Source organism: Garra rufa, chromosome 13, assembly GCF_049309525.1.
Source record: "Garra rufa chromosome 13, GarRuf1.0, whole genome shotgun sequence".
NCBI classification, from domain to species: domain Eukaryota; kingdom Metazoa; phylum Chordata; class Actinopteri; order Cypriniformes; family Cyprinidae; genus Garra; species Garra rufa.
In genome coordinates this window covers 20627958-20651717 of record NC_133373.1, presented here as the reverse complement: position 1 = coordinate 20651717, position 23760 = coordinate 20627958, and the positions used below count along the sequence as shown (strand labels likewise).

At 40.7% G+C, this 23760-nt stretch overlaps 1 protein-coding gene across 1 annotated transcript; it reads left to right on the top strand.

The window, feature by feature from the left end:
- Window positions 1–1574: 1574 nt before the first annotated feature.
- LOC141348435 (heparan sulfate glucosamine 3-O-sulfotransferase 5-like) lies at window positions 1575–23760 on the top strand. Its single transcript, XM_073852743.1, has 6 exons — window positions 1575–1650; window positions 2065–2177; window positions 9093–9262; window positions 11379–11462; window positions 19813–20723; window positions 22731–23760. The coding sequence occupies exons 1-6, from the start codon at window positions 1575–1577 to the stop codon at window positions 22733–22735; spliced, it is 1359 nt and encodes a 452-aa protein (XP_073708844.1). The 3' UTR covers window positions 22736–23760.

The following is a 23760-nucleotide window of genomic DNA, read 5'->3' as shown; positions in this document are numbered from 1 at the left end:
AATCCTACAATCAATAGCGGACTAATGCATTCCTAGACTCCGATATAGGTGTGTCATACATTACGCGCAAGTTACTATTACTCTGATCGTCTTTACCTTCACATTAGCGCGAGGGTTTGTTTTATGCAGCAAAGAGATGACGGAGAGACCTGTTTTCCCACGGGGGTATAGGTTACTTTTATGCTGGCTTTTGCTGGCGGGAGTGGGACAAAACACGAATGTCGCGGGCGGAGCGGGACAAAATAACATAGCCTACATTTCTGCGGGAAGCGGCAGGCAGGCGCGGGACTAAAAAATCTGTCCCTGACAGAGTATGTGAGCGGAGCGGTGTGATTTTGAAAGGAGGGAGGAGCGGATTTTTGAAAAGTCGGAGCGTCGTGGTTTTCACGCGCTCCACCACCGCTCCATCATGAGTACAATTCACGCCAACTGTCCGTAATATCACTGCATATTAAGCAAGAATTCACATGTTAAACATATTTAATAAGCTACTAAATATATTGTAGTAGCCTACTTTTTTGTACAGCTGCTTTGCAACGATTTGTATTGTGAAAAGCGCTATACAAATAAACTTGAATTGAATTGAATTGAATTTAGCTAGCTTGATAGAGATGGATCACACAAATCAGAAAGAATGTGAAGGCTATTATCACGGCAATAGACATGAGCGGTGAATTATAGTTCACAAGGAATTAGTTTGTGGCTTCTAGATACTGAGTATTTTTAGGTGAACAACACTTATTCTCACACAATTGCTCTGTCAATAATGCATTAAAACAAATGTAATGGTATCCGATTTCGAATGAGTAGAAATAACTACGATGAAAACATATTGTTATTTTCATTACAAACTTTGCACTGCAAAAAGCAGAAATTATACTCTTTAATGCTGACAATGTTATTGTCACGCATCAGTCAGTCTCAGCTCATCACAAATCACCGTCACCTGCATCCCATCAATCACGCGCACCTGCAAACGATCACCATGCACTATAAGAGCCCTCAGAACACACCACTCTTGGTCCGGGCTCGTTGCTGTGAAAGCGGACTCATCTCTACGTTCCAACACGGATTCTAGATGTTACTTTGATACGTACCTGTGACTACTTACCTGTCCTGTCTTCTATTCCCAGTCAGTCTGTCTCGTCAGTCGATCACCGCCTCCAGTGTGTGTGTGTGCCATAAGCCAGCGTCCAGTCCTTCTCCTCGACGCCCTCCGATCATCGTTCCTGCAAAAAAGAAAAGAACTCTACGTCACCCATCCATCTCACATCCACTCATCACCAAATATCTGGACAGTTGACTTACCCGGTTCTGCACGCCACCTTCTGCAACTGCTCTGCTGAAAATCAATAAACTTACCTGTTTGTCAGTCTGCTTCCTTAACAGAAGCCCGGACCTACAGACAGCATCAGCAGAGCACAATGTGCAACCCCGATCCAGAGCCCAGCCAGCTGTCACCACCCTGCAGCACGGAGCACCAGCCAGAGCCCGCCGCAGCCGCAGCGCCACGATCTGCCGCTCTTAAAGCGACAGAGGACATCGCGACTGACTAGGTGTGTGAGCCGGCTGAGATGTGCGTCACCGTGGGAGTCCTTGTGGAGATCGAGGGCTTAGAGGGAAGCCCCGCCCACACTCCTAATCCTGAGGGTGAGCTGCAACTGAGCTGTGGTGGTTATTATGAGGAGCTATTGGAAATTTTTGAAGTGGATCTAATTGACTGGTTTGGCGAGATTATTCCCAGTCCTCCTGAGTCCCCGCTGGTTCCGCCCAGTCGTCTTGAATCCCCGCTGGTTCCGCCCAGCCGTCCTGAATCCCCGCTGGTTCCGCCCAGCCGTCCTGAGTCCCCGCTGGTTCCGCCCAGCCGTCCTGAATCTCCGCCAGTCTCATCCAGTCATCCAGAATCTCTGATAGTTCCATCCAGCCGTCCAGAATCTCTTCCAGAATCTCTGATAGTCCCATCCAGCCGTCCAGAATCTCCGCCAGTCTCATCCAGTCTTCCAGAGTCTCCGATAGTTCCATCCAGCCGTCCAGAATCTCTGCCAGTCTCTTCCTGTCTTCCAGAATCCCCGCTGGTTCCGCCCAGCTCGTCTATGTCTCCAAAGTTCCCACCCAGCCACCCTCTCCCGCCTCCACGCAAGCCAGCCAGTCCTTCAGCCCTGTCTCTGCCACAGCCTGTCTGTCCCACAGCTCACCCTCAGGCAGCACCACCTAGGAGTGTGGTTCCATCGTGGGACATCCAGGCTCCAGCTCCGCCAAGGCGTGTCGTTCCCCAGTTCCGGCCTACATCCTCCGAGTCCTGGACTCCACCTCGGTCCTCCGACCCTTCGGCTCCGCCTTGGCTCCTGGATCCCTCATCTCCACCATGGCCCGTCATCCCACCAGCTCCACCAGGCTCCCTCGTCTCTCCGGCCCCGCCTTGGTCAGTCGTTGACCATCCGTTGCCTCGGGACTCCATTCCTCCGGCTCCACCTCGTCACTCCGTCCCTCCGGCTCTGTCAGGCTCCTCCTTCCCTCCGGCTCCGCCTATGTCCTCTGTCGCTCCGGTGTCACTGCGGTCTTCCGGAGCCCCAGCTCTGCCTCGGTCCCCTGAGCCATCGGCGTTACCTCGGCCCTCCAGACCTGCAGTGTCACCCTGGCTCTCCATCTGCTCGGCCGCACCGGGCTCACTCCAACCAGAGGCTTCGTCTCCGTCGCTCGGCCCCAGGGTGTTGTTGGATAACTCCCCACCATGGCTCCTCCCTCCCTCGACTCCGCCCTGGGGCGTCATCCTGGCTGGGCTCTGGACCGCCATCCGGCTCCTCTGGCTCTGGTCTTTTTTCTCCTCTCCTCCTGCTGCATACCCGCCACCAGAACCCCCACCCTCCCTCCGCTGTTGTATCCGTTTAGGCGCGAGGACGCACCTTTCCGGGAGGGGGGCGATATGTAACGCATCAGTCAGTCTCAGCTCATCACAAATCACCGTCACCTGCATCCCATCAATCACGCGCACCTGCAAACGATCACCATGCACTATAAGAGCCCTCAGAACACACCACTCTTGGTCCGGGCTCGTTGCTGCGAAAGCGGACTCATCTCTACGTTCCAACACGGATTCTAGAGGTTACTTTGATACGTACCTGTGACTACTTACCTGTCCTGTCTTCTATTCCCAGTCAGTCTGTCTCGTCAGTCGATCACCGCCTCCAGTGTGTGTGTGTGCCATAAGCCAGCGTCCAGTCCTTCTCCTCGACGCCCTCCGATCATCGTTCCTGCAAAAAGGAAAAGAACTCCACGTCACCCATCCACCTCACATCCACTCATCACCAAATATCTGGACAGTTGACTTACCCGGTTCTGCACGCCACCTTCTGCAACTGCTCTGCTGAAAATCAATAAACTCTAACTCGTTTGCACTTACCTGTTTGTCAGTCTGCTTCCTTAACAGTTATTAGCTTGGCATGTGGTAGGAATAAAGTTTGCACAGTAGTGTTCCAAACTCTCCTGTTATTTTATTTTATATATTTGTTTATTTTAATACATGTTATGAACAGGACTGTTATATTTCAAACATACTGATTTTTTTTTTTTTTTTGCTTTTTGACGCGGAGCGGTGTTTCTGATATCAGTGAGCGAGGAGTGGAGCGGGAGCGGGAAATAATGAACCCGGAGCGGAGTGATTATTAAATGCACGGAGCGCGGAGGGGAAACTGTTGCCGCTGCAGGCTCCACTCCGCTCACATACTCTGGTCCCTTGCAGGTCTCTGATGACGCTTGCGTGCAGCAGTTGGAAGTTTTGAGCCGCCGTTCAGTCTGTATTTAACAGTGCGATGAGGCTTGCTGCGCCGAGTCCAAAGTAATCAGTCACAGAACACGAAAGAGGCGTGCTTTGATCATTTTAGGATAATATTTAAATTAATTTTAAGCCATCTCGCGGCCCACCTGGAGGATCACTGAGGCCCACTAGTGGGCGGCCCACCGGTTGAGAATCCCTGTTCTAAAACATTCCTTCATTATTGTAATCATTGGTGAAAATAGTCGATCCGGAAGCTCACATTGTGTTGAACTATAGATCTGCTATTTTCAGAACTTATAAGTGACACTACCCAACAGCAAAATACTTACTGACCTACATTAATTTGTTAAAAGACTACTTTTTTCCCTTTTTTTGACTAAAACTAGACTAAAACCTTTTTGACTTTTCGTCGACTAAAACTAGACTAAAACCTTTTTGACTTTTCGTCGACTAAAATTGGACTAAAACTATCACATATAGAAGTGACTAAAATTTGACTAAAACTAAGAAGCATTTTAGTCCAAAAGACTAAGACTAAATCTAAGATGGTTGTCAAAAACAACACTGACTTGAACATGCCAAAATTCATTTGGATAGACCTGTGGAGTTCTGGAAGAATGTTTTATGGAGTGATGTGTCCAAACTGGAACTTTTTGGATGTATGGATCAGAGGTATGTCTGGTGCAAAAAAGGCCAAGCTTATACGCAGAAGAACACCATCTCCATCATCAAACATGGAGGTGGACCAGTCGTGTTATGGGGTTGTTTTATTGTAGCAGGAAGTGGAAAACATGACCATACAAAGGATATCATTGCTTTATTAAAGTATCAGACCATTTTGGACAAACTCAAAATAAAACTATACTCCAGTAAAGTACAGATACTTGAAAAATGTACTTAAGTACAGTACCTGAAGTAAAGATCCTAAAACCAGCTCAGATCAGTTAAAATAATATAAGATATCACTGGAAATTAAGTGTCCCCAACTAATGCCAAGTTCAGACTGCACGATTTTCAAAGCAATTGCGTCACCGATCTTTTCACACTGCATGACTTTACAATAGGAAGAATCACAGACAACTTTTATAAATTATTATAAAAAATTATTATAAAAAATTGGTAGCCCGCAAGAAGCTTGTCATACAAATTGCATGTGCACTCATTTGCAGCGAAAAGAAACAAGCCGAAGCTATGCTTGTTGATATTGTGGTCTATACCTTCGTAACTCCTCCCCCAACTTCCCGCTGGCCTGGATGTTGCTGTCTCATTGGCTGTAGGTAATCGCTGATGTTATTTTCAGTCAGATCACCTTTCACACGACATGATTTTGAATCGCCGACAGGTACAGATGCCACATATCTCACGGGTGTCGGCATGGCAAATATCTCACGGGTGTCGGCGACACGTCGGCGATTCTCTCAGATAGAGATCTTTGATAGTTCACACTGTGTGATTATCACTCGCGTGAACGAGCACCGATTTGCCTGTGATTTCGGGCATTTGTCAGCGATTTCTCAAAACCTGTCGGCAAGTCTAAATCGGGGCTAAAATCATGCAGTCTGAGCTCGGCATAAGCAAGCCAGAGGTGACAGCGGCAAGGAACCAAAACTCCATCAGTGACAGAAATGGAGAAAAAAAAACCTAGGGAGAAACCAGGCTCAGTCGGGGTGCCAGTTCTCCTCTGGCCAGACAAAACCAGCAGTTTGTTCCAGCAAGTCAAATTGCAGAGGACTCATTGGGTTCCTGTGGTCTTGCGCCAATGGCCGTCTAGGTGAGGGGGCTTATCTAGTTGACATAGTCTTTGCTGACATTTAGGGCTGTAGAGGTCATCTCTAGGTGCTAATCCACCATCTGGGCTGGGTACGGACTGGATCCGGGGACTGCAGTAACCATCTGATCTGGATACAGACTGGATCTGGTGGCTACGGTGACCTCAGAATAAGAATGAAACAGACTAATATTAGCGTAGATGTCATTGTTCTTACGATACAACTAGTACATCAGGTGTTATGGGAAGTGTTCCCTGTTCTGGTTGACCTAATTAATGCAGCCTAACAATCCCGGGTGTTACTGAACCTCTAATAGCCTTGGCCATCTTTGTGGAGAGCAACAATTCTAATTCTCAAATCCCAAAGAGTTCTTTGCCATGAGATTGCCATGTTGAACATCCAGTGGTTAGTATAAGAGAATTGTACTTAAAGCACCTAATTTTAACTGCTCTAATACAAGATACACAACTTTGTATGGTGCTGTCAAGCAGACAAAAACATTAACATGATGAATAAGTCATGTGGCTTTGCATGGTTAAATAATATACTGCTGTTATCACTTAGGGTGTACTCACTTTTGTTGCCAGTTATTTTGACAATACTGGCTGTATGTTTAGTTATTTTCAGAGGACAAGCTATACAAGCTGCACATTGACTACTCTAAAATATATCCAAGTTTAATATCTATAGTATTGTCCCTTGAGAAGATATACTAAAATGGTTGCTGAAAAGTGAGGGGTCCCTTGCTGAAAAAAACAGCTAAAACCAGCCTAGGCTGGTTGGCTGGTTTTAGCTGGTCAGCAGGCTGGTTTTAAAGGGGTTTTGGCCACTTTCCCAGCCTGACCAGCCTAAACCAGCTACTTCCAGCCAAGACCAGCCAACCAGCCAAGGCTGGTTTTAGCAGTTTTTTTTTCAGCAGGGGAGTACTCACATTTGTGAGATACCATACATTCCCCATACATAATGTCAAGAGACATGTCGATAAGGGAACGTCCGATTACTCAATGTAACCATGGTTGCCTGAGAGAAGGAAACAAGACATTATGTAAACTGTTGTGTGAAAAACTCCATCAGAGCCCCAACAACTCTTGCTCAGTTGAAAGATTCTGAGGTAAATAGAAAAGAAAACAGCATAGTGGCATCACAATACGACCAACACTGCCTCTGTGTATTTGATTTTGTGCTAACTTTTTTTATTAACCCCAACCTAAGAACCTAACCAAAGAAAAGCAAAAAAAAAAAAGAGGGAAAAAAGTAAATTCTGAGAGATGGGAATTTCAGAGAGTTTGGAAATACCAGCAGTAAAAAAAAAAAAAAAAAAAGTTTATGTTCCCCATTTTCAGGACCTTCGGCTTCAACTTCAGAACCTTCTCTTCAGGGATCCTCCATTTGCACAGAATGGCAAGGAATGGCAAGTTGCATGGCGTTCCTCCTTTAAATATAAAACTAAGGACTATTGTCATGGTCTAAGTGACGCCACGGCAGGTCATTGTGTTTAATGGTGTGACTCATCTCATGTGAACATCAGCCAAGTGCTCCATCAGACAAAGAACACTCAATATTTAAGAAGGGATGACAGAATCTTGTGTGTGCTAGAATGAGGTATGAGGTCACATTACTCCATTACACTTCATCAGCATCACTCCATAGAACTTACATGCACACTTCCTTCATCTGTTTCATCATCAGTTTCTGTTTCCTGCGTGGTTTTCCATATATTGCTTCATTTCGAAAGTACCAATTCAGGGGTTTCCAAACTTTTTTGACACATGACATCCAAGTAAACAGATAAAATAGGATAAAAACTTTAGTAAGTGTGTTACTTATCTTTAGAGCCAGCATTGAAGATAAAGTGCTAACACACTGTCTCATCTTCTAACAGCATTATGTGTTGTAAATGGCAGATGGATGATTTTGTGGTGCTGTGTTTTTAGATATGAAAGCTAAGCAGCACCTGTTTTTAGTTAATGACATCCCTTTGTCACTCTCCACCTGTGAGTACAGCAGATCTGCTGAAATCTCTTTGGCTTTAGCAGTAATTATCTATGAGATGGCACTTTGCATGAACTCTGTGTATATGTAAAATTCATAGGGGTGTCATGAATCAATTTTTTATTTATTTATTTTATATTTATTTATGTATTGAAACGTACCAGTGAAAGTCATGGCACTTTTTATAGTGGTATAGTTGTTTCCTTTTTATTTTGTATTAAATGGGATATAAGTTCAAATCCTGATCGAGGGAATAAAAATTATGTTTAATGCACAATTGTAACATTGGGAGCACGACACCGGAGTTGTGGATCTAAATACTAGTTTTATTTAAGAGAGCGTGGTCAGACGGGCAGGGTAAATCACCAGCAAACAATAACATTCAAAGAATAATCCAGGAGAGTAAACCAACAAACAGGTGCAAGGTCATGGGCAGCAAACAATCAAAACACAGAAATAGTCCAAGATCAAAAACACATAGGCAAGGCGTGAAGGCAAGGCAAGAAACCAAGGGAACAAGGAAACTAGGAAAACGTTTCAGGCTAACAATCAACAGCAAAGAGTGTGTGTTGTGGCGGGAAGAGCAAACAACAGACACAGTGTCTGTGGCGTCAGGCCTCAGAAAGGCTTTTATTACAGTTTTTTGCAGACGCTAGGACACATTTCTCAATACTTTGGTCACTTTTGCAAAACTTCACACAGTGAGCACAACAGAAGTCTATGTGGGCTAAACTGAGGATCAATTATCATTGTTTTGGCACAAAATGCATTCAATGACTACATCTCTCAAATTTCATGAATTCTTTTCTCACTCAGACACAACAACTGCCAAAAATCTTTGTACGTACAGGACATTTTGCACATACTTACTGTTTTCAAAACTGTTAAACTTATGTTCAAAACAATAACATAATGCAAATCTGAATAAGACAGCAAAATGATACATATTTCAAATCTAAAAATGCAGTTTAACCAGCCCCAGCTGATTCTCATTGTAGATGAACATCTACACAGGTGTTACTCTTTCAATTTCATTACAAAAGGAGACAACTGCTGAATAGGTTTGTATTGTGATGTAAACATGGACCCAAATAAAAATAAATAAACAACATAAAATATTGACGAATTCTGCATCATGTCTGATTCATTCCAGTAATATATATTGCAATTATAAACAGAGATGTGTCCTTGTTTTACACAAGAAAACACTGTGTAATGCTACATGTTGTTAGTGTTTTTAGGTCATTGTTTTGTGGGTGACAAAGTGTGTTTGTCAGCTGTCAACTTTTGCCAGTGTTCTGGAAGAATGAGTTTATTTGACACCTGAATAAAATGTTTTGGTAGTTGTAGTGCATTTTGAATGTGAAATGAACTGCTTTGCCAAGCTGAAAGTCGGTTAGGAGAAGAGTTTTGCAAAAGTGACCTAAGTATTGAGAAATGTGTCCTAGCGTCTGTAAAAAACTGTAAGCATAAAAAAAAAAAGTGTCCAAAAGGGGGAAAGTGTCCAAAATAAACAGGGAATCTGGTGTCCTCTTCATGTTGGGGATTCCGTGAAGGAGGGGCAGTGTTCGAGAAGGAAGGCTCCAGGTAAGGAGCGGAGTCCGGCTGCCGCACACGCTCCCCTCTCAGGTCCGGGGCACGAGGGCCGGTGGCTTCGTCCTCCTCCACTCACGCCACTTCCAGGAATTAAACGGCCCGGCATCCTGGCCCGTCAGCCGTCTCACAGGTGCGGTACTCGTCCAGACCTCGGGTCCGGCAGCTCGTAACTTTGGCGGCGCTCGGTTCCCCTCAACGCACCCTTTCTGGACCCACGAGGACACCAGCGTGCATACACGGGGAAGAGACCGGTCTCTCGAGGAGAGGCGTGCTTGGCATTTCAGCAGATGCTTCATTCACGTCAGGTGTGCCTCATCACACGCCGCCAGACCGGGCTGTTCCTCTCTCACACACCCACTCCCGTTGGGAGCCTTTTTTTTTATTGCTAGCTAACAGTTAACTACAAGAAAAATTTAATTTCTTTACCTTATATGAAAACAGCACCTTTCTACATTATACAGTAGATTCACAATAAATATTACTGTTATTACTATTATGTATAGTATTTTAATAGTATAATCATTAAAACTCTGATTTATTAAGAGGCCATTAATTTTTTCCAAAGTAGTGTATGCTCTTGTCGTTTTAGGACTGAATTAATGCATTGTTCTTCTAGCCAGACTTCTAGCATGTTCAGTCTTACTGCATTTGCAAGTTCTACAAATGATCTAAAACAGAGTAAGCATGTTATTGCCTGCTTATGCTAAGTCACTTTGTTATATTCCTCATTGTAAGTTGTTTAGATTGAAGTGTTTAGTAAATAAAAAAATATAAATGTAAAATAATTCATTAAGTGTGAGTGAATTAGCTCACTTTTAGTGTGTGTGTGTGTGTGCGTGCGTGCGTGCGTGCGCGTGCGTGTGTGTGTGTGTGTGTGTGTGTGTGTGTGTGTGTGTGTGTGTGTGTGTGTGTGTGTGTGTGTGTGTTAAGTGGGCATTCTCTATAACAACGCTGCAGCATTTAGTGACTTGTAAGTCATGATTTATTGTGTACTTTTAACCCTGCAGGCTCTTTCCCATTGCCTCACATGGCTGAAATAGTGCTTGACAGCAAAGACTGAAGAGAGTTGTGCCTTAAAGTACTTGTTTGTAAAGTCCATGTATTTTGGCTCTTGTATAACATTTTACTCATTTGTCCTCCTTCAAAGTTTCAACTGTAGTCAGTATCTCCAGGTATGATGAATAAGAGCACTGAATCACTTTAGTTTGCACATACCATCTCATTGGGCATAAGACCAAAAGGTTGACGATGACATTCACAGCCAAACAATGATTCAGAGCTGTTTGCATTTTTCTGATTCTTTAATAAGAACACTAACACCCTGGACAAAATTTTTAATTGAAGTACAAGACCAAGAGAACGACTACTGCAATGCTCATACAGAAGATGTGCCTGAACACCAGACAAGTGGTCTGACATACCACATACTACCACCATCTAAACAGTATCCCTGAAGATGGCATATAGGAATGTTAAGTCTCATAAAAAGGTCTTTCACCCAAATGAACAGTGTCTCCGCAGTAATGTCAGAGTAGTTATAAAAGTTTAATGTCTACATACTGAGGACTGCAAGAAAACTGTTTTGAAGTGCTGATGTCCGTTGTACAATCCGCTATTCTTCCACAGAAATCACAATCCGAGGCACAAAATATATAATTTTTCTCTAAACAACATGCGCAAAATGCGAAATAATCTTGTTCTGGACTGTGTCACTCATCCAGTTGGCACTTCTTGTCATCCATTCTCTTTCCTTTGGCAGAGTGTAGGTTTGTTCCATAATCCACTATTACAGCACGCCATCCCAAGTGGTGTCACCTCTAAAAGACAGACCGTTTTTCCCTAAGAATGCAATAGAACAAAACTGTTGTTTAGCAGCAATGTCAAATTGGGTTTATTGGCGTTTGGTTTAATCCAGCAAGTACCCTGACAATGACTTAGTGAAATGGCAATTTTTCATGCAATGTAAATTTTTATGTGGCTCTGTGCCAGTTGGAAAAAACACCTTCCACAAAAAGCCTATATGTCTCCCCTTGCTCAAATATAATATGTTTTAACTCTACAGCTTGGCAACATGCCAAGCAAAACACACAGTCCATCTTCACATCATAGTGTAGCCACCTCCACTGTCAAACAACTCTGAAAAGAGTAGAAAAATGTTTAATCAACAAAACATTCACTTGGAAAATTGTGATTACATAGTTGAAAGCACTGTGTTAATGTTTTTATCCCTTCTTATTTGGTTGCAGCAATAATGAGATTAGCAGAGGGCCCATGTTCAGATGCTGCAGCAGTCCTGCAGCTGTTAGCATTAACATGGATATCTCACTCAAGTGAGACCATCATCAACATTTCTTATGTTATCAGACATAGATTCTGGTGAATATTTTTGACTCACCATTATTATTAAAGGTGGAAAAGTCTTATCATCTTAAATTTCCTAGCTGTTGGCAGGGGGAGCTGCAGCACACCTAGTTGTTGCAGCCATGTATGTATACATAAATCATGTTTATATGTTTGTGTGTGTATCCATGCAGGCTGAGGAAGACTGTTGATGGAGGGTGATGCTTCTTTTACAGCAGCAGTGGCTGAGGAAGAGGCTCTTTGTACTGGGTAGCTTGGTGCTTGGGAGCCTTTTCTTTCTGGTGGTCAGAGAGGGCACTTTGGACAGGTATTTATAGCGTTTATTCACAAAGAAACTCAAGCCCCAGTGTGTTTACTCAACAATAAGCACCTGTGTCTTAAATACACACAGTTCAACAATATTTTCATAATTTGATCAAAAATGACATGTCTGTTTTGGAAATTACACAATATGCAGTATTTACCTTATTTACCTTATTTTTTATTTGTTTTTATCACACATCATATCATCCCAACTAACACATCTTTGCTAGTCAAATTAATAAATAAATATAAACTTTTAAGGGGGAAAAAAACATATTAGCAGCAAAATTGTTGGTTGTGATGAAAATGGCATTTTAAATGGAAGTCATATCACCCTGTAGCCGAAGACTGGTTGCCCACTGAAAGGTTGAGCCTGGTTTGTACCTGGATGGAAGACCTCCTGGGGAAACTAGGTTGCTGCTGGAAGAGGTGCTAGTGAGGCCAGCAGGGGTGCTCACCCTGTGGTCTGTGTGGGTTCTAGCACCCCAGTATAGTGACGGAAACACCATACTGCCAAAAAAGCAACATAATTCGGATGAGACATTAAACCGAGGTCCTGATTATTTGTGGTCAGTAAAAATCCCAGAATGTCTTTCGAAAAGAGAAGAGGTGTGACCCTCATTATGGCCCTCATATCTACTGATTGGCTTTATCACTCTGTCTCCTCTCCACCAGTAAGCTAGTGTGTGGTGGGCGTTCTGGCGCACAATGGCTGCCATCGCATCATCCAGGTGGATGAATGAGATATTATTATTATTATTAAATAATATATATATTTTTTTGTATATATACAGTCAAGCCCGAAATTATTAATACCCCTGGCAAATTCTGACTTAAAGTTACTTTTATTCAACCAGCAAGTTTTTTTTTTTTTTTTTTTTTTTTTACCGGAAATGACACAGGCTTCTCCCAAAAAAATAATAAGATGATGTACAAGAAGCATCATTGTGGAAAAAAAATATTTCTCAGCTTTTATTTACATTTGAACAAAAAGTTTCCTATAAATTCTGACCAGGTTTTTGCATGTCTCCACTGGTATTTTTGCCCATTGATCTTTAGTGATGAGCTCCAACTCTTTCAGGTTGGAGGGTCTCCTTGCCATCACCCTGATCTTTAGCTCTCTCCACAGATTCTCAATTGGCTTTAAGTCAGGACTCTGGCTGGGCCACTGCAAAACGTTAATGTTTTTGTCTGCTAACCATTTCTTCATCACTTTTGCTGTGTGTTTTGGGTCATTGTCATGCTAAAATGTCCACTGGTGTCCAAGGCCTCTGCAGTTTCTCTGCAGACTGATGTTGTTGTTGAGAATTTTGATTTATTGCTAATTTTTCATGGTGCTGTTTTGCTGTGATTAGGTTCCCTGGTCCACCGGCTAAAAAAAAAAAACGACCACAACCTTTTTCACAGTGCGGAACGTCTTATATTTTTTAATAATACTTTGCACTGTAGCCAACTTCAAAACATTTAGATGTGGTCTTATAGCCCTTTCCTGACTTGTGAGCAGCCACAATGTGCAGCCGCAGGTCCTCAGTGAGCTCCTTTGTCTTAGCCATGACTGTCCACAAACCAACAGCATAGAGCTTCTGTTTTTCACCTGTTGAGTTGATTAAAACAGCTGTTCCCAATGAATCAGGATAATTAGGATGCTTTAGAACAGCTTGGACTATTTGGAATTGTATAGAACCTTGGATTTTCCCATAGACTGTGACAGTTTGCAAAGGGTATGAATAATTTTGGACATGCCACTTTTTGTTCAAATATAAATAAAATATCATATTTTTTAAAGGTGCATCCAGTAATTTGGTGACACTTTTAAAGGTTTTACATATGTGACCCTGGACCACAAAACCAGTCATAAGGTTAAATTTTACAAAACTGAGATTTATACATCATATGAAAGCTCAATAAATAAGCTTTCTATCGATGTATGTTTTGTTAGGATAGGACAGTATTTGGCTGTGATACATCTATTTGAAAATCTGGAATCTGAGGGTGCAAAAAAATCAAAATACTGAGAAAATCACCTTTAAAGTTCTCCAAATTAAGTTCTTAACAATGCATATTACTAATCAAAAATTACATTTTGATAGGTTTACAGTAGGAATTTTACAAAAAATCTTCATGGAACATGATCTTTACTTAATTTCCTAATGATTTTTGGCATAAAAGAAAAATCGATAATTTTGACCCATACAATGTATTTTTGGCTGTTGCTACAAATATACCCCAGCGACTTAAGGTTTTATGATCCAGGGTCACATATTAGGAACGTATGTATGGTCCAGGTCACCCACCTCAGTGTATTTTGCCATGATAAAATGACGGGACATGTGGTGTTTTACTTAATGTTGGGAAGAATCTTAATGTTCACTGGCTACCACCTGTAGCGTAGTGTTGTCTGGTGATGCAAAGAGCAATTAACACCAACCCAGCTAACAGGGAGCATTCCCACAACTTTCATTAACGTTTCTACAAAAGTATTTAAAGCTTAGGGCAGAACACTCTTATAAAAATGTTCACTCTTAAGAAAATTTTTTGATGTTATTTGTACACAACAGAGGTTCTCGTAATGTTGAAAGAAAACGGTCTTAGAACAACGTTCTCTCTCAACCTTTTTTTGTTATTTGTACACAATTGAGGCTATCGTAATGGTAATAGAAAATAATGTAAGAACAACACTCTGAACATTTTTTATATTATTTGTATACGGTTGAGGTTCTTGTTATGTTAAGAGAAAGTGGTCTTAGAACAACAGTCTCTGAATGTTTTTTTATGTTATCTGACACAATTAAGGTTATCGTAATGTCAATAGAAAGCGTTCTTAGGACAACATTTTTGGAACTTTCTTTTGATGTTGATTAGTTCTTGATTGTGGTTCTTGTAATGGTAAGTGTAAACGTTCTTATAACTAAATTCTCAAAAATCCTTATCATGAAATTTGTATCTCTGAATGTCCTTTTGTTTGTTTATTTCTTATTAACCACATTTTAGCATCTGTGGCTATATTCATGGCAAGAAAAATTTAATCTATATGCACACACACATGTTGGGGGAAGGGCAATTTCACATCTTCAATTTACCTCACCTGGATTTTTTTGGACTCTGGGAGGAAACCGGAATAAATCCATGACACCTTATAAAATAAATAATAATCACTTCATTTAGCTGAAATACATAATATGTGGAACAGTTTTGAAAGTATATTGACTGTTTATGTTACTAAGGGTGGTTGCTAAGAGTGTTGTGCATTAATACACAGATTTGTTAGGTGAAATGATCATAGCCATGCTTTATTGTAACTAAAACATAGCTATTAACCAATCAGTAGAGGTGTTCGATAGGGGTGGGTTTTTTAGCCAAGTCCCCCCAAGCCAAGGCTGTATCCGAAATCGCCCCCTATACCCTATTCACTATTCCCTACATTAGTCCACTCATACAGTTCACTTGAAGGAGTGAATGAAAACGAGTGAGTGAATTCGGACACTAAGTGCTCCGGAAGGACTGTCGCTTTTGCATAGTATTGCTTACTGTTTAACAATCATTTAAACAGACAGTTCGAGTAGTAAGATTAAAGGATTTATCTTGAACTATGTCAAGGAGTTTACGTATAAACCCTGGTTAAACAATTTAATAATCAATTTCAGTCGGAATTCAGGAATAGGAATTCAGTCGGCGCGCGTCGGCGCGCGACTCTCACAGTGCATTATGGGTTATCTCTAGCTGTTGAGCGTACATCGGTTGTACACTCGTTTTTGCGGTGCATTGTGGGATTGAATGAGTGCACTCGGGAACGTCCACTATGGTTTCGAACACCACTTAAAATGGCTGTCCCCTCAAATAGTGCCCTATTTGAGGGTATAGGGGGCGATTTCGGATACAGCCCAAGACTTCCAACACCGTAGTTAACTCGTCGACTCCATTTACTTTACATGAAAACAGGGTCAGGGACATAATACAAGATTTCATCCATTATTACATACTAAATTAATTTATTTAATCCTTAAATCCCATTTAGTAAAACAACACACTTTCAGTGTGACTGTCCAAATTAGTCAAATTTTGATGATGATAGTATTAACATCCTTACCTAGGTATTGTCAGTACCTAATTGTACAAAGGTAAAAGTCAGGAGAAACAGTCTTTGCTAGATATTATTTCAAAAGTAAATAAGGCAAGGCAAGTTTATTTATATAGCACATTTCATACACAATGGTAATTCAAAGTGCTGTACATAAAAGGAATTAAAATCATAATAGCATAAAAATCATACAAATTTATAATAATCACAACAATAAAAACAAAATTTAAGAACATTTAAGATGATTTAAAAAAAATGATTTAAAATTAATTAATACAGTAAAATGATTATACATAAAATAATGCAATCTGTTCGGACGTAGCACAGTGCTCATTCAATAAATGCACAACTGAACAGATGAGTTTTGAGTCTGCATTTAAATGTGGCTAATGTATTAGCACATCTGATCTCTTCTGGAAGCTTATTCCAACTGTGGGCGGCATAATGGCTAAAAGCAGATTCCCCTTGTTTTGTGTGAACCCTTGATATTACTAACTGACTCGATCCTAATGATCTGATCTGTTAGGTTTATATTCAGTGAGCATATCTGCAATGTATGTAGGTTCTAGGCCATTGAGTGCTTTATAAACAAGTAAAAGTACTTTAAAATCTATCCTAAACATAACTAGAAGCCAGTGTAAGGATCTGAGGACTGGTGTAATATGCTCTAATTTTTTGGTTCTAGTCAGAATCCTGGCAGCAGCGTTCTGTATGAGCTGCAGCTGTCTAATGGTCTTCTTGGGAAGGCCGGTGAGGAGACCATTACAATAGTCCACCCTGCTGGTGATAAAGGCATGAACAAGTTTCTCCAAGTCTTGACGGGAAACAAAACATCTAATTCTTGCAATGTTTTTGAGATGATAGTATGCTAATTTAGTTACTGCTTTGACATGGCTACTGAAACTGAGGTCTGACTCCAGAATCACACCTAGATTCTTGACTTGATTTTTTGTTTTTTGACCCCTAGCGTCAAGGTACGTATTTACCTTATGAACTTCATCTTTATTTCCAAATGCAATGACTTCCGTTTTCTCCTTGTTTAACTGTAAAAAGTTTTGGCACATCCAACTGTTAATTTCATCAATGCATTGGCAGAGGGAGTCAATGGGGCTGTAGTCATTTGGCGATAAGGCTAGGTAAATCTGGGTATCATCTGCATAGCTGTGATATGCAATTTGGTTCTTTCTCATTATTTGACTTAGGTGTTCACCACTTCTAAGAGATCTGCTTCTAAACAGTTAAGCACACTTTTGAAAAAAGATGTAGGAAGTGTGTCAAGGGGGCAGGTTGACGATTTGAGGTGCTGTACTGTTTCTTCCAAAATGTTGCTATCGATTGCTTCAAACGTAGACATAATGACTTCTTTTTGAAATTGCGGTCGAATCTGTCTGACCTCTGCATAACTTGAGGGTGTGCTAATTGTCTTTCTGATATTATTGATCTTCTCAGAAAAGAAGGAAGCAAATTCATCGCACTTGCTGTCGGAGAGCAGTTCACTAGGGATCTGACTAGTGGGGTTCGTTAGTCTCTCAACGGTAGCAAAAAGAGTGCGAGTGTTGTTTAAGTTCCTGTTTATAAGGTTTGAGAAGAACATTTGTCTAGCTTTACCTAGTTCAGCATTGAAAGCATGAAGGCTGTCTTTATAGATGCTATAGTGAATTTCCAGTTTCGTCTTCCGCCACATCCGCTCAGCTTTTCTGCATTGTCTTTTCATACTCTGTACTGCTGTTGATTTTCTCCACGGCAATTTCTGTTCGCCAGAAATTCTGATTTTTACAGGTGCGATGTCATCAAAGACATTCTTAACTTTTGAGTCAAAGGACTCCAGGAGAAGATCAACAGAGTCTGCAGAAATGCTTGGCATTGAAGATATAGCCTTCATAAATAGCACACTAGTGTTATCGTTAATGCATCTCTTTCTGACAGAGACAGATCTAGATTCATTAGGAGCAGCGATCAATATATCAAAGAAAATACAGAAGTGATCAGATAGTGCTTCATCCTTGATAACAGTGGATGAAATGTTTAGACCCTTACTGATGAGTAAATCAAGAGAGTGTCCACGATTGTGTGTAGGCCCAAGCACATGCTGAATCAGGTCAAAAGTGTTCAAAACCGTTATAATTTCTTTTGTGGTTTTGAACATTAAAATCCCATGCAATAGCAAAACAGTCAAACTCTGAACAAATCATTGATAGCAGTTCTGTGAACTCATCAACAAAGACTGGACAGTATTTTGGGGGCCTGTAAATAATGATAAATAGAATGCGTGGAGCACCTTTCAGCACAATCCCTAGATATTCAAAAGACATGTACTGACCAAATGACACTTGCTTGCATTGATAGACATCTTTAAAAAGAGCTGCTACACCACCACCTCTTCTGACAGCTCTGCAGACACTCATGAAAGTAAAGTTAGGAGGGGCTGCTTCATTGAGGACTGTTGCACTGCAGCTGTCTTCTAGCCATGTTTCATTTAGAAACATAAAATCCAGGTTGTTTGTGGTTATAAAATCATTGATCAGAAGTGATTTATTTTTTAGTGAGCGAATGTTTAAAAATGCTAGGTTGATGGCATTACTTTTTGTCTCTAGAGCAATCTTAGTTTGATGCAGAATAGGCCTCAGATTAGATGGGTCAACCGTACGGCTTGGGATGGCCTTAGACTTTCTATCACATGAACAGAAATAGGGAAAACTACAGGCACACTGGGTTCCCGCTTGTTCTGTAAACATTGCTGAGTGTTGCTGTTATCATATCACTGAGATACATATCACTGAGAGCTGTTATCAGTTGTTTTTGGTTCACTCACAGCAGACGGAGGAGGGTTTGGGCCCTGACGTTGTGGCAGCGGCCGGAGAGCTCTAACAAGAGGAGGAGGAGGGCGAGCTGGACCCACAGGTTTTGGTGGTTGTGGTGCCCGCCGTTTTTTAGTTGATAACTGGGGGCATGCAGCAAAAGAGTGGGAGAGTCTGGTTCCAGCATATACCAGTTCCTCCATTTTCTGTGAGAAGCTTAGAAGTGGAGATGCTGTAGAGAGGGATAATGTGTCTGGTGAATGGAACTCAGGCTCTGGTGTTTCCAGTGGCTGAAAAATGTTGTTGTCCTGGCTTCCCTGGCTGTTTACCAGAAAGTCGTCCTTCGGTGCTGAGTCTTGGAGCTGTTGCAGTACGTCACAGTCTGTCTGTGATGAGCTCTGTGGGCAGGACTCAGCCAGGAAAGTGTCCATAAGCAGTGCTTGTTGTGGCTGTGTGGCGTTGTCAGTGTCCTTGTGGGTTGTGTTGACCATATGATGACTCTGAAGCTGATAAGATGTCCTGTCTTCACGCATACATTGTCCAAGTGTGTGTGTGCCATTCATGTTGGGTAGACTGGCACATTCCACTGATGGATGCCGGAGTGAAAAATAGATGTTGTCCTTTAGCACTCTCGCACCAAGTTTGTTTGGGTGGAGGCCGTCCAGTTTGAACAGTTGTCTATGGCCCCAGAAAAGGTTGTCAATGAAGTTGACTCCTTTTAGACTGCAGGTTCTTTGTAGCCAGGTATTCAGTCCAAGCAACCGTGAAAACATGTTAGTTCCCCTTGCTGAGAGTGGTCCACTGATGAACGACTGAACTTCAAGTCTTCGAAGTGTTTCAATGAGTTCACCAAAATCCTTCTTTAGGAGTTCTGACTGCTTGAACACTTGAGCCAAATCCAGGAAATATGTTATGTAAGTAGACAAGTGGTCAGCTGCAAAGACTGTGAATATTAGGACAGACACTGTATATGTAGTCATTTAAAAAAGCAGAAACATATGAAGAAGTTACCAAATTAGATTTAATGTGACACTTATTCAACAAAAAGAAAAATCTGTTTTAATTCAAATAAATTTCTGGGACATAAAACTTCTTGTACACTAGGTTGTTATATATCCCATTGTTTTTCTCTCATTGCAGACTGCAGCTCATCTGCCCCATTAAGGACAGATTGTCCCCTGCTGGTGCGTCAGGGCAGATTCCTTTACATGCATTTCAGCACAAACAAGCTCTACGTCTCAAGCTGCACAGGAGAAACAGCACACGGGTGCAACTGCAAATTCACCACCTCATTAAGCAGTTGCCCAGAGCCATCATCATCGGGGTGAGGAAAGGTGGAACTCGCGCACTGCTGGAGATGCTCAGTCTTCACCCTGATGTTGTCAAGGCCTCCCAGGAGGTCCACTTTTTTGACAATGACCTGAACTATGCTCATGGTGTTGACTGGTACCTCAAAAAGATGCCCTTCTCTTTTCCTCATCAAATAACTATTGAGAAGAGTCCTGCATATTTCATCACTGAGGAGGTACCTGAGAGGATCTTTAAAATGAATTCCTCCATTAAACTTTTGTTGATTGTGCGTGAGCCCACCACTCGTGCTGTTTCTGACTACACACAGGTTCTAAATGGCAAAGAACGCAAGAACAAAACATATGACAAGTTTGAGGAACTTGTGATTGATGCCAACACTTGTGAGGTGAACACAAAGTACAAGGCTGTACGGACAAGCATCTACACCAAGTACCTAGAACACTGGTTAAAATTCTTTCCCATTGAGCAATTTCACATAGTTGATGGAGATCGCCTCATCGCAGACCCACTACCAGAGCTTAAGCTGGTTGAACAATTCTTAAATCTTCCTTCACGAATCAGCCAGTACAATCTGTACTTTAATGCCACACGTGGGTTCTTCTGTCTGCGCTTCAGTTTCATGTTTAACAAGTGCCTGGTGGGCAGTAAGGGCCGGATCCATCCCAATTTAAATTCCTCCATTAAGGCAAAACTGGAACGCTTCTTCCACCCATTTAACCAGAAGTTCTATCAGATCACAGGTAGGACATTCAACTGGCCGTAAAGTTTTCAATAACATCTGACTTTAAAACTAAGAGACATATGACATAAAAGTTTTAGTTAATAACCCCAAAGCTCTGTTATTTTCTGTCAGTTCAGACTAGAGCTCTTCACAGAGGACCCTAGACCCGAGGACCCGAGACCCGAGGACCCGGGACCCGACCCGAGACCCGTGCGGGTTCGGGTCTATATTTTAAATGGTCAGCAGGGTCTGGGTCGGGTCCAAATCTATTACTTCAGGTCCCGGGTATGTTTAACTTGTGTGTAATACCCGAGTCGATCGGAGAACATCGCACCTGCCAGTGTCAGTCACCACTTTGCACGTCTTTTGTAACTTGCAACTTGTAAAATTAAGATAAGAAAAGTGTGAGAGGGAAATAAAAAAAGAAGAAGAAGAAATAAATAAAAACAGCGCCTGGCGTGACCACAGCCGCGAGAAGCAGAGCGCGGGAGGAGTTCCTACTTTGTACAACAGAAAAAGCAAACAAACCAGATAGCAGACCAACACTGAATCAACATTGAATCAATGCTAATGCATCAATCATATTATCATTGAATCAATGTTGAAATTTAACATCGTTTTTTCATCAGTTTTGCACCCTGAAATAATGTTATTTCAATGATGAAAAATCGATCAAGATGGTCATTGAATCAACATTTCTTCAACTTAAATTAAATCACTTATTTAACATTGAATTAACATAAAAACATTATCAAATCAACCATGCTTTTTACTTTTTTCCATCAGAGAACATGCATGACTGTAATTAATATGGGTTTGAAACAATAAGTCACTCAAAGTAAACAACATCCTTCAGTTTACATGCAAATGTGTTTATTTTTGCCCCACACTATTTGAACAAGAAAATAACGTTGAATTCATTGTGGGAAAAGTAAGACACTGGCTGCGTCCAAAATCGCCTACTCAATGAGTAGGTACTTAATTTCAATAAATACTTAACGAGCGCTAAAAGAGTACCTACTCAACAGCCAAATCTCGTTGAGTATGGATGCTTTCCGCCATGTTGACGTTTTCATGTGACCTATGACGTTATAACAAGCGCAACATGAAATGATATGAGCGACGGATTTAATTCATCTATCTGTAAACATCTTGATGTTGATGAAATTTGTTTGTTTTGGATTGATTGAAGTTATGTTTTTAACAATACTAAAATGACTAAAACCCTCAAATTTGTTGTCCTGAATATGTTAATGGGCAAAATTGTGCAAAACTAACTTAGATCTCAGTTGTTTTCCTTTTTCTTGCTGAATTTCTCTCTCCTTTCATCCCTGAAACTTAAAATAATAACAAAAACAAATGCAATTAATTCATTGCGATTTTATGAATATTCAAATATATTTAATCATGTATATAATCTTGTACTATGTACGCAAACCTATTAAAGTTATGTTTTCTGTCATGATTGTTCTTTGTTAAAGATACTTAAGTCTTTCCCTGAGTTTGTATGGAATTATAAATTCTGCAGTAATAATAATAATACAAAAATTTGAGTGACAGCGACACCTCATGGCATCAGTAACACAACCATCCTACCTAGTACGCTTTCCTCTATGTTTGCAACATCTGCACAAAGGAGACGTCGATCAGTTGCTCAAAGACCTTACCTTTGGAGAAGACTGTTGATTTTACACTCGGAAAAAGTATTACTACTTAGAAATTAAAATACTTTAGAATGCAAATAGCCCACTCCAACACTTACCAACAATAATGATAAATGCTGACTAATAATTAGTGATATTTTTAGTTAAACAAGCACAATGTTTTTTTTTTTTTTTTTTTAAATGAAGTAATGAATAAATGCATACGCTTATGAAAATGTTATGTTTTATTTACTGACAACATCAGGAAACATGAATAAATTAGTAAAAAAAAAAAAAAAAAAAAAGAAGTAACTATGAACATAAATACACATGGAACAAAGCTTTATTTAAACATATTGATCTTTTAGTCTTTTTCTACTGAGGATGAAGAGACCACAGCAACATCTGGTCCAGATGAGGCAAAGGGCAGGTGGAGTGATGGAGGGTCTCAATGGCACTAGACCATTTCCAGGATGCTGCTGAGGATTTCTACTTTCTTATTGCACCAGTCAGCAGACATTTCAGATCATACAAAGATGCACAAATAAAATACAAAAGCTGTCATTTTAATAGCACATAGTCATTTGATCTCTGTATTGGAAGTTACAAAATGATCTTCATATTAAGTTTCGGATTTTACTTTTTCCCAAAAATGCTGCAGTCACCTTTCCTTTCAGGTCCTGCTCCACCACAAAAGATCTGCAACAACACTGTAAAAAATGACTGAATTTAACGGTAAAAATGCTACGGTAAAAACCTGTGAAATGGTTAACGGTAAGTTCCCCTTCTATATACAGTGAAAAACTGTGCATGTAATTTTACGGGAGTATACTGTTTTTGGAAATGAAAAAGAATGTAAAATTTACAGTGAATAACCGTAAATTGACATTCCCAGAATTCCCTGTTCTTCATTTTTTTTTTTTTTGATGTTTTTTTGTTGAAATAACTTTTTCTTAGTTTTTTCTTGGCAGTTTTGTACATTAGGGTTGTATGTTACATCTAATGTTGTTAAATTAATGTTTTTTGTATTATTTCCATTTTATGTGTGTTACCATGATGGTGTTTAGTGTTTGTGTGAATGACTCTGTGTACCTTCTATATAAGTTATTATTTAAAATCTTCTTGTGATGGGCTTTGGTTCATCATGTGATGTTATCATCACCACCTGCTTTTGGTGGTGTATTACAAAGGTACAAAACAGATTTTATTACTTCAAAAAGTTGGTACATTACTATTATATCAGTGAAATTACGGTATTTACCTGTAAATTTAAGTGAAGACCGTAAAACATTGCTACCGTATTTTTTACGGTAAAATTCTGGCAACCACAGCTGCCAGTTTTTTACCGTAAATTTTACAGCTTTTTTTTTTTTTACAGTGTACATGTGTTTATTTATATTACTTACATTAATG